Genomic DNA, 11,777 nt, shown 5'->3' with positions numbered 1-11,777 from the left:
TCTCCCCCTCCCTCCTGCCCCGCACCCCACGTGAAGCGGAATATAAAGGGGGGTGTGAGACTAGAGGGGAAAGTGAATGGCGAAGGACTGAAGGGGTCCCCCCTTCGGGTCCCTGACCGCCCTGTTCACCCTCGTTCATCCTCCCTTCCCGAAGCTCGCCCTCGAAGGCAGGAGCGGCCGGCGCCTTCGGCTGAGGAGGAGGAGGAGGAGAAGGAGGAACCGCGCCGGGCGGAGCGTCAGGTCCCGTTTTCCTCCCCGGCGTCTTGAATACAAAGATTACGGTGCAGAAGGAAATTGCACTCGCCTCCTCCGCCCCCCGGTACCCGACACAATGCACCAGCCGCCTGAGTCCACCGCCGCCGCGGCCGCGGCCGCTGCAGACATTAGTGCTAGGAAGATGGCGCACCCGGCAATGTTCCCTAGAAGGGGCAGCGGTAGTGGCAGCGCCTCTGCTCTCAATGCAGCAGGTACCGGCGTTGGTAGTAGTGCCACATCTTCCGAGGATTTTCCGCCTCCGTCGCTGCTCCAGCCGCCACCTCCTGCAGCATCTTCTACGTCGGGACCACAGCCTCCGCCTCCACAAAGCCTGAACCTCCTTTCGCAGGCTCAGCTGCAGGCACAGCCTCTTGCGCCAGGCGGAACTCAGATGAAAAAGAAAAGTGGCTTCCAGATAACGAGCGTTACCCCGGCTCAGATCTCCGCCAGCATCAGCTCTAACAACAGTATAGCAGAGGACACTGAGAGCTATGATGATCTGGACGAATCTCACACGGAAGATCTGTCTTCTTCCGAGATCCTTGATGTGTCACTTTCCAGGGCTACTGACTTGGGGGAACCTGAACGCAGCTCCTCAGAAGAGACTCTGAATAACTTCCAGGAAGCTGAGACACCTGGGGCAGTTTCTCCCAACCAGCCCCACCTTCCGCAGCCTCATTTGCCTCACCTTCCCCAACAGAATGTTGTGATCAATGGGAATGCTCATCCACACCACCTCCATCACCACCATCACATTCATCACGGGCACCACCTACACCATGGGCACCACCATCCATCCCATGCTGGTGTGGCCAGTACGTCCATTCCCGGAGGGCCACCCTCGAGTCCAGTATCCAGAAAACTCTCTGCCACGGGAAGCTCTGACAGTGTTATGCCAGCTGCACCAACTTCTGCTGTCTCATCGGGTGGCTCACCTGCATCTGTAATGACTAATATCCGTGCTCCAAGTACTACCGGCAGTATAGGTATAAGTTCTGTTACTGGCACGAATACAATGAATACTGTTAACATTACTGCTGTGGGTAGTTTTAATCCTAGTGTGACAAGCAGCATGCTTAGTAATGCTAGTGTAAATGCAAGCAATATTCCTAGTGCTGCTAGTGTGAGCGTGGGGCCTGGAGTTAGCAGCGGTGTTAATGTGAATATCTTGAGTGGCATGGGCAATGGTACTATTTCTTCCTCCGCTGTTGTCAACAGTGCCCCTAACGCAGCTGCAGGGATGACTGTGGGATCTGTTTCAAGTCAGCAGCAACAGCCAACAGTTAACACGTCCAGGTTCAGAGTTGTGAAGTTAGATTCTAGTTCCGAACCCTTTAAAAAAGGTAGATGGACTTGCACCGAGTTCTATGAGAAAGACAATGCTGCACCTGCTGCAGAAGGTGTGGCCATGAATAAAGTGGTGGAAACGGTAAAGCAAAACCCAGCAGAAGTGACTTCTGAGAGGGAGAGCACTAGTGGGAGCTCAGTGAGCAGTAGTGTCAGCACACTGAGTCACTACACAGAGAGTGTGGGAAGTGGAGAGATGGGAGCCCCGACTGTGGTGGTGCAGCCGCAGCCGCCGACTCTTCAAGGTATGGCTCTTCAGCAGATGGATTTCAGCAGCTCTGGTCCTCCGAGTATCTCTCAGTCGCAGATCACGCAAGTACAATTACAGCCTCAAGAACTGAGCTATCCTCAAAAGCAAGGTCTTCAGCCAGTACCTCTGCAAGCCACGCTCAGTGCTGCCACTGCTATCCAGCCACCACCTGTTAGCGTGGTTGGTGTAACTTCAGCTTTAGGTCAGCAGCCTTCCATTTCCAGTTTGGCTCAACCCCAACTGCCATATCCTCAGACGGCTCCTCCAGTGCAGGCTCCCCTTCCAGGGGCCCCACCCCAACAGTTACAGTATGGACAGCAGCAACCGGCTGTTTCTACGCAGATGGTCCCAAGCCATGGCAAAGCAGTGACTCAGAATCCTGCTTCAGAGTACGTACAGCAGCCACCGATTCTCCAAACAGCAGTGTCCTCGGGACAGCCCGGCGCTGCAGCAGTGGGAGCAGGAACAACAGCGATGCCTACAGCCCAGCCACAGAGTATCCAGCTGCCAGTGCAGCCCGCAGCAATCCAAGCACAACCTGCAGGGGCATCTGGCCAGCCCGTTGGCCAGGCTCAGGCGGCCGTATCTGTTGTACCTCCTGGCAGTCAGATTGCAAATATTGGTCAACAAGCGAGCATACCTACTGCAGTGCAGGGACCCTCTACCCAAGTCACACCTTCAGTTATTCCGCAAGGTGCTCCTCCATCTTCACAGATAGTCCCACCTGCTCCAACTGCGATTATTCATCAGGGAGTTCAAACTAGTGCTTCAAGCCTTCCTCAACAGTTGGTCCTTGCACCCCAAAGTACCTTGTTAACTGTGCCTCCCCAGCCTCAAGGAGTAGAATCAGTAGCTCAAGTTTCGCAGCCGTTGCCTGCAGTTAGCCCTTTGCCCTCTGCTAGTAGTATTTCTGTTACAAATCAGGTTAGTTCAACCGGTCCTTCTGGAATGCCTTCTGCCCCAACAAACTTGGTTCCACCACAGAATATAGCACAAACCCCTGCCACTCAAAATGGCAATTTGGTTCAAAGTGTTAGCCAACCTCCCTTGATAGCAACTAATATAAATCTGCCTTTGGCACAACAGATCCCACTAAGTTCTACTCAGTTTTCCGCACAATCATTAGCTCAGGCAATTGGAAGCCAAATTGAAGATGCCAGGCGCCCAGCGGAACCCTCCTTAGTTGGCTTACCTCAGACTATCAGTGGTGACAGTGGGGGAATGTCAGCAGTCTCAGATGGGAGTAGCAGCAGCCTAGCAGCCTCTGCTTCTCTTTTCCCGTTGAAGGTGCTACCGCTGACGACACCCCTGGTGGATGGCGAGGATGAGAGGTAAGATCATGCCGTGTTTCTGCAGACATTCAACAGATTCAAAGTTAATCTGTTTAGTAGCACAACATTTGTCAAAAGCATTACCTATTTTTTCATTTTTTATGTGAAAATGCGTTTTCGTGGTAAGTTTTCTAGAGCAAGAGTGGTGGAATGGTTTCAGAGTGGGTAGCAAGTGGTGGGTGCAAGTAATATGTAACAGACTAGTTACTGAGCAGAAAGTATAGGTCTGGGGGCACCAGGTGGTTTTTGTTACTTATGAAATGCTTTTTAAAGGGATTTATTACGAACAGAAAATTTTTGCTAACCCATATAATAGTAAATCTAGTCATTTGAATTTCTAAAATCCTTATGATCATCTCTTGAAGGGGGGGTTGTGGTTCCCACGGTGGTTTCTCCTTTACTAGATTGGACAATCCTTTTCACTTCTACTGTGTTTGATCTTAGTCTGTGAAAGATAATGTTACCTGCTTTTCCTAGTCAGACATTATAGGAAAAAGATGACCTAGTCTGGGTTATATAGGTTGCCCTTATACTGTAATTGACCAACTTTTGTGTACTTATTTAATGGTCATTTTAACTGACCAGAACAGGAATGGGAATCTTAAAAAAGTATTTAGTGGGGGAGGAGGGTATACACTGTCAAAATTACCAGGTTTATCTTTGAAAGTAGTATCCTGTACGTTTTTCCTTTTGTATGGTAGATCAAGGTGGTAGCCATTTTAAAAAGTAAGGAAAGTCTTAGAGGGTTGAATTTACAGAGGCTTGAAAATAAGACTTTGTTCTCCAGATAATGTATTCCACCTGTTCCCTTCTTTGCCAAAAAAATACCTAAAGCCAAAAATACAGTATTAATCCAGTGTTTTTGTAATTGAACTGGAAATAATGCTCCAAACATGCCATTGAATCAAATTGTGTCTTTTAAGCTGACTGCCTAGAAAAGTTGTGAAATCTCTAATGAGTCTACAATTGCTTTAAAGTTGATTTTTAAAGGAATGTTCTTTTCACAGATTTGCTGGTCTGTGACTAACCTTGATCAAAAGAGTATCATAGGAGTTAATGACAAAGGCTGTTCATTTTAACCATCGAACTTTGAATAAACTCTAAAGACATTTAATTATTTTAGTGTTAATTGTAGATTTTTGTGATTGAACTTTCATCAGACCCAATTGGAAATTTATATTCTAAATGTGTACTTGTGGTTTTCACTTGGGAGAAATTGAGGGTATTTCAAAAGAATTGCAGTCTTAGAAAAAGAACAAAGGCCAAATATTGCAGTGAGGTTTTCATGATATATGTATTTTTTACTTCCTTAAAAGATTTAAGGTAAAGGCATCGTTAATCGAAATAATTTAAAATCTTGTCTTTCAAGATTTTTATTTTTTTAAAATTTTCCCAGGAGTCGTGTAATTAAAACCTTGTTACCTAACCAAATGTGTTTTGTATCATGTGTACGAAACTGAATTTAAGAGTTAGACCTCTTCTAAGAGGTAGTTTCCTTATTAGTCCTATTATAATTAATGATAAACTTTATTTGTTTCATATGCTAATTGCTAATAGTCACTATAATTTTAAAGAATTATTTGTCCCAAATATTAATGTTTTCTAAATCTAAGGGGCATGATTGAGTGAAACCCCTGAAAATCAGGTATATTATGTAGATGCTAAATTCAGAGAAATAAAAGATAGATGAAATACGCAAATGAAAACCACACATTTTGAATTGAAACCTGCCATGATTTTTGTTAATTACCATTTGTGGTCTCCTGGCATGACTTTCTCCTTTTTTATTCCCCTGGTGGTAGGGCATGATAGAGCTTTCCACAACTTGCTTTTCTAGATAATTAAAGTCAGATGTTGCTACTTAGAACTAGGTTTTTAATTGTAGGGATAGAGGCCAGTTTAAGATATTTAGTACAAAATTAATTTTTCCATATAGTAAGTGAGATGAAGATTAGTTAGGGGCAAGCTGTGTAGAAAGGTTTGGAAATAAAGAGACAAAAAGAGATACTGAAGTATGATTAAGTATTGGTGTAAAGTAACCTGAGTTGACTCTGCCTGTTTTGAATTTACTACATATTTGAAACTTTGTTAGTTAACATCAAAGTTAAGTCATCAAAGCCAGAAAATTTTTGTTTCGTAGGTGTTCTTTAAATGTTGAAAAATCAAAATGTGTCACCCCTAAAGTACCTATAAAGGCCAATAAGAATATGTATATATTATTTTCTTTATGGTGTTTTATTGCAAATTATTCTTTTATCCCTAAAGAAAAAGAAATGTTTTAAATTTGCCTTTGGAAGGGAATTTGAGACTATCTACTAGAGAAAAAAGTGATAATGATTAAAAAAATTCTTCTTACCTTTTCTTCCCATGACAGCTTCCGTGTCACGTGCATCTTCTGGGTTTTGGTCACCAGTTTCTCTCTCATGGGAGGAAGGGGGGTACATTATAATTTCAATATTATGACTTAGAAACCATGTTAACAATGAAGCATTTTGGTGGTGGGGCAAATGAAAGAGTATTCTGTAGTTTGTTTCTAAAATAATACTCTTAACACTTTAAAATGTTCATTAGGCATGTGAAAAGTGCTTTCAGTTGATCACTGGGCAAGACTATAAAAATTAGAAACATGGGTCAGGCGTTAAGATTATCTTGTTTTTTAAAATTCATTCTCATTAAAAAGGTCTTACTGTCTCATTTTAGCTTTTAACATGAACTTACCTTTATAACACAGGGAAGATACCGGTATTTCACACTGATCTATAATGTTTTGTGTTTTCCAATTCTTAGTACAGCCTCCCTTGTAAAATTGGTCATACTTCTATTCATTCTTCAACTTATCTCAGATGTTCCTTCTGAAACATTTTTGGGTGTTCCTCTATTTAATGCGCTGCACACATTCAGTTATTACGTTTACTGGTCCTCCTCATAAGACTCTGAGCTCCTCAAGGGCAAGAACTAAATAATTTTTTTTTAAGATTTTATTTATTTATTTGACAGAGACACAGTGAGAGAGGGAGCACAAGCAAGGAGAGTGGGAGAGGGAGAAGCAGGCTTCCCTGTTGAGCCGGGAGCCCCATGTGGGGCTTGATCTCAGGATTCAGGGATCATGACCTGAGCAGAAGGCAGACACTTAACGACTGAGCCACCCAGGCACCACAAGAACTAAATAATATTTGAGTGAATTAATGAGCAGATCTTTCTGTGCTTTTTCCTTCACTATTTAAAATTTATATTGTCTCATCATAAGCACAACTGTTAGAGATGCAGGATCATATAATTTGTTTAATAAATTGAAAAGAAAAGAAGAAAAAGACTTGCTTTTTTGCACCTCTTTAACCTCATCGTTGAGGTGAATTGATACCTGTTTTCTAAATACAATACCTGTTATGTAGTAGGCTCTCAAATTTTTATTAAAGAGGAATGAAAGCCTTCTTATCTATGAAATAGGAGTAATACTCATTTTGCCTACTTCTGAGGATAGTACCATTAGATAAAATATTTTAACTATAAAATACTAAATTATAGGCTTTAATTTTTACTTAGGTTGTACCTGCAGAGTTTAAAGGGTCAAGTAATTTACATGGTTACTGAAACAAACAAAAGCTTCCTACCTCCCCCTTTCCATTTTTCCTTACCCAAAAGCAGTCACTTTAACCTCTTTTAGATGATTGTCTTGTTTACCTCCTAGTTTGTAAACAACATGCTTATATCGCTACTGGATATGCAACATGGCTAGATGGTTAGGAGCATGGGCTCTGGGTTTATACTGTTTAGGTTTGAATCTTCCTCTGTCAACTGTTTTATGTGATATTGGGCTACTTAACCTCTCTATGCCTCCTCATTTGGCTCATTTAAAAATGGGGATAGTAGTACCTACCTCATAGGGTTGTTATAGAAAATGAATTTGGAAAGCCCCTAGAACTGTGTCTAACTCACATGCTCTGTATAGTCTGTGTTAAATAAAATACTCTGCGTTTGTTTCGGTTTTATCAACTTCCTGGATGGAAAATGAAGATTTAACTTCGTTATCACCTACTCAGCTGATCTCCTTTACTTCCTGGTACCCTTCTTAATAGCTATGATTCCATCACTTTTGATAATTCAGTATTCTTGTAAAACACCACTTTTCCTGTCCTAAACAATGTGCTGTACTTGCCTCCCTCCACTCCACCCCAGCTATCTAATGCAGATAGTGTACTAGAATATATAGTATATATATTTCTATATACTACTTAGCCTATAGAAATGTTAACCCCCCCCTCCAAAGTTTTCATCTGTTTCCTCCAAATTGTCTTTCTCCCAATTTTGTATGCCTTTCTTCCTATTTTTGCTTTGCCTTTTGTGATAGAGCCTTTCCTCAGATGTCTGGTAATACTTGGTCATCTGCACATCTGCACGTTAGGAGAGGAAAGAGCTTATCTAGTCTCAGTGTGACTTGTTGACTGTTAGCTTTACCATAGGGTGATCTGGCTGAAGTTCAATGTCTCTGCTCCACCCCTGGGTTAGTTTTTGCTGTAATTATCACTAATTCAACTTTTCATCAAATGTCTCTTAAAATGCTCAGGTATTATTACCAATTTTATCTTCCTGAGGCAGTCTCTCCTGTCCCTCTGGTCTCCATTCTGGACTGTCTTCTAGACTTGGTACACAACCATTATTGTGGGATTCCTTTCACTTTCTCCTGTGGTTGGATTTCCATTTTGCAGTGATTGATGTCATGTTCATTCTTGGCTTACTTGATGTTTTAAAATTGTTTTAGGGGGCACCTGCCTGGCTCAGTCTGTAGAGCATACGACTCTTGATCTCAGGGTTGTGAGTTTGAGCTGCATGTTGGGTGTAGAGATTACTTAAAAATAAAATCTAAAAAAAAAGAAAGGTTTCTGTTTACCCTGAAATTAATTTGATTATTTGGTTAGGTTAAGAATACTACCTGTAGGGGCGCCTGGGTGGCTCAGTGGGTTAAGCATCTGCCTTGGGCTCGGGTCATGATCCCAGGGTCCTGGGATTGAGCCCCACATCAGGCTCTCTGCTCTGTGGGGAGCCTGCTTCCTCCTCTCTCTCTGCCTGCCTCTCTGCCTACTTGTGAGCTCTGTCTGTCAAATAAATAAATAAAATCTTTAAAAAAAAATACTACCTGTAAAATTATTTTATAATTTTGCTCCATTGCTTTCTAGCTTCCATATTGCTTTTGAGAAGTCTGAAGTCATTCTGATTTCTCAAATATTGTATGTGACCTGTGTGTGTGTTTCCTTTTTTCCTGCCTTGTTTACCCTTTTCTCTGTTCCTCTTTCTCTCTTTAATTCTCTGAAAGCTTTTGAGATTGTATCTGTTTCCAGTGTTTGGAAATTTTACAGTCATGGATCCTTGTGTAGGTCTCTTTTCATCCATGTTGCTGAGTACTAGGTGTGCTCTTTTAGTCTGGAAACATCTTTTAATTCTGGGACTTTTTCTTGAATGAGGTCTTGATTATTTCTTTCCATTTTCTGTTTCTTTCTCAAACTCTTCTTATTAGGATAATGGACCTTCTTGATTTCTTTTCTAATTTTCTTGTATTTTCCATCTCATTTTCTTTTTGCTCTCCTTCTATTGAGTTTTCATATATTACATATTTAATTTTCCACAGCTTTTGTTTTTTGACTTTGCTCCTTTGAAATAGTATCTTGCTCTAATAACAATAATATTTTCTTTTAGCTGTCTGAATATATAAACATTATTATTATTATTATTATTTTTTAAAGATTTCTTCTCCTTGTGTGATCAGTGTCTCCCAGGTTTGTTTTCTTAGTTTGTATTTGCTTTGGTCTTTATCTTTCATGTTCTGTAGCCTTACCTTAGAAGGTTGGTGGTTGTGCTGTGAATAGGGAAGTAAAATGATAATTAGAAATCCTCACTGATACTTGTTAACCTTTACTGTATAGTAACCAGGCTCAGATGTTTGGTTGGAGGACTTTTTTGATGTCAGCGTCTTCACGTATTTCCTTTGAGCTGGTTAGATTCCCTATAGAAGGCTCTTTCTTGCTTGGAGGCGAAGGTTGTGGGGGACAGGAGGGAAGTTGGGTAAAAGGTCTTGGGAGAGTCTTAGCATCCTTATATATATTTCTTCACTCAATCACCCTGTTTTAGTATGTTTTCTTGCCTGTGGCTGTACCTGATTTTCTCAGTCTTGAGATATGGTGTTTTGTATTCTCTAGACAATATATTTTCAGGTTTTTGTTGGGATTGGGGAAGGATAGTAAGGATCAGTGGAGCTGGTTACTTCTTAAAAAGACTTTTAAACAATCTTCCTTATTTTAGCTCCCTCTCTCCCCCATATCCCACTTCAGATGTATGTGGTACTGCCAATTGCTGAGTCTTTTGGGGATTTTACAGTTTAAATTGGGTTTGTTCTTGGCTTTCTCCACTGTTTGCTAAAGATTTGATTTTCTAGTGTTTGCTAAGTCATTTGTCACTCAACCATCTGCTTTCCAGCTTCCAAATTTTTGTTGCTATTGTCTTTTCACCCATTCTCTCAATTTTTGTGGGTTTATGTCTTTACAGCTTAAAAAATTCATTTTTTGGGTAATTTATTGGGTTTTCAGAAAAGACTATAAATTATGTGTTTACTATCAGTATATACCCATCTTAAGTACAACACTGCACTATTAAATGTAAAGAAGGATGTTAATTTTAATAAAGTCATTGCTCCAAGTTTTGATCTGTAATAAGTACATAAATTTTAAGAGTGGAATTGCTTGGCTTATATTCAGTAGAAATAAGAATAGTATATAACTCGGTATTTCAGTTCATAGAAGTGATTAGAAATGTTAGGATTAGATTCAGTTAATATTTATTATCACATTAAGCCAACTCAACAACCCTGTGAGTTAAGTTTATTCTGTCTTACTGGTGAATAAACTGAAGTGTAGTTTGTTAGAGAGGTGTTGTCGTCTCTGGTTACACACATAGCAGCACAACAGCTAATATTAAAAATTATTTTTCCAATTAAAAGTCTTTTGGTATTTCTACTAATGAAGCCAACAAGAAGGAAGCCTAATGCCCATAAATAAGAGTAGCTGAAAACCTGAAAAAAGGCAGGCTTCTTTGATTTGTGTATTTGTGCAAAAGTAGAATTACCGTAGAACATACTGCTGTTTGCCTGTAAGCCCTCGGTGAGAAAAAAAGTGGTTAAAGGCATCACAACTGATGTACCTGGAGTGCAGTAGACATGCAAATGATAAGTGAATTAAGTTTAATATTTTTTTTCTTTTCGATGTTGTATGAAAATTATTTTTTCAGGAAAACTTTTAATTTTCTAATTTAAATTCAGTCTTTGTAGCTTTGGCTTCAGAATTGTGAGGCAACAGTTAGATTTTGGTTCTTGTTTAGGAAGTTGAATTTAAAACTATGAACTATGCAAAGCATGACCTCTTCTGCTGCTGCAATATTAGAAGCATGCTGCAATGTTGGAACTCTGGTGGTTGGTTTTGCCGTGTCACCGTGTTGTTAGCATTGAGCGTGTCATGGTAGGAATATGCTTTAGTGGCTCATTAAAAGAAATTACATGAATTACATGTTTACATTATTTTAAAGAACTGTTTATAATTAATTTTAGATTCTAGGTTGACTTTGTTTTCTAGCTTCACATATATTCACATGTCCTTCCCCCCATTATTTCTTCCTCACCAGTTTGATGTGGAAATCTTACCTTTCAGCATTATTGAGCCTAGTTGACTTTTATTTTTCCTTCTTCTTGAAACACTCTTTTGCTTTCAGGGGTCTCCTTTTTAGTTTCTTCCTACCTTTCTGGCTCCTTTTTTCAGTGTCTCTCAGATTCACCTATTCTGTCCGACTCTGTGTTGGAGTTTCTTTGGATTTCTGAGTCCTTTTCCCACTTACTGCCTTTTCCCTAAGTAATCATCTACTCTCTAGCTTTAAATACAGTCTGTATGCTATCAGTTTTCTGAATGCGCACCACTAGCCCACACTTCTTTTAGCTTTAGGGTGATACTGTTATCTGCCTTCATAAAGCATCTCCACTTGCATTCTCATAGTCTCAACAGAGCACAAAGTTTCTCTTCATTACCTAACCTCTCAAATTTCTTTCTATTTTGTTATCTTCCTTTTAATAATTATTATTTCTTACTAGTTCTTCACTTCAGAAACTTAAGGGGCATTCCTGATAACCTCCCCTTTTTCTCACTGCATACATCCTGACCTTAACCTACAAAATATATTCTGAATTCATCTGCTGCCCCCCCCATTGCCCCAACTCTAGTCTAATGTATTTAACTCTTAAAGTACTACAGTAGCTTCCTCACTAGCCTCTTGCATACATTCCCGTGTTTCTCCAATATTATATCTTGTAGTCAGAATGATATTCTTAAAATAAAAATCTGTTCAGAACTCTCACTTGCCCAACACCCTTTAAAGCCTTCCCATCTCTTTGAAAGTAATTATTTTTGCCTTTGTTTACCTCTGGCGTCATGTAGTGCCACTTTTCCCTCTGCTTTCTGTGTTCCAACTGCCTTCTTTCAGTTCCTCAAGTTGCCATTCATTCTTACTTCTTCCTCTAGGGTCAAGCACATGCTGTTCTTCAGCCTAAGCATCCCCTGTGT

General features: G+C 40.5%; 1 protein-coding gene across 1 annotated transcript in view; it reads left to right on the top strand.

Moving 5' to 3' along the window:
• Nucleotides 1-274: 274 nt before the first annotated feature.
• TSC22D1 (TSC22 domain family member 1) overlaps nucleotides 275-11,777 on the top strand; it is a 142,004-nt gene continuing 130,501 nt past the window's right edge. The window contains exon 1 of the mRNA XM_080798386.1: nucleotides 275-3,183. Coding sequence (XP_080654512.1) covers nucleotides 332-3,183 — 2,852 coding nt within the window. The 5' untranslated portion in view covers nucleotides 275-331. The remainder of the gene's footprint in view (nucleotides 3,184-11,777) is intronic.

This window comes from Martes martes (genome assembly GCF_963455335.1).
Source record: "Martes martes genome assembly, chromosome: 3".
In the NCBI taxonomy this organism is placed as follows: domain Eukaryota; kingdom Metazoa; phylum Chordata; class Mammalia; order Carnivora; family Mustelidae; genus Martes; species Martes martes.
Note: the sequence above shows the minus strand (reverse complement) of the source record. Positions and strands in the feature narration are given on the sequence as shown.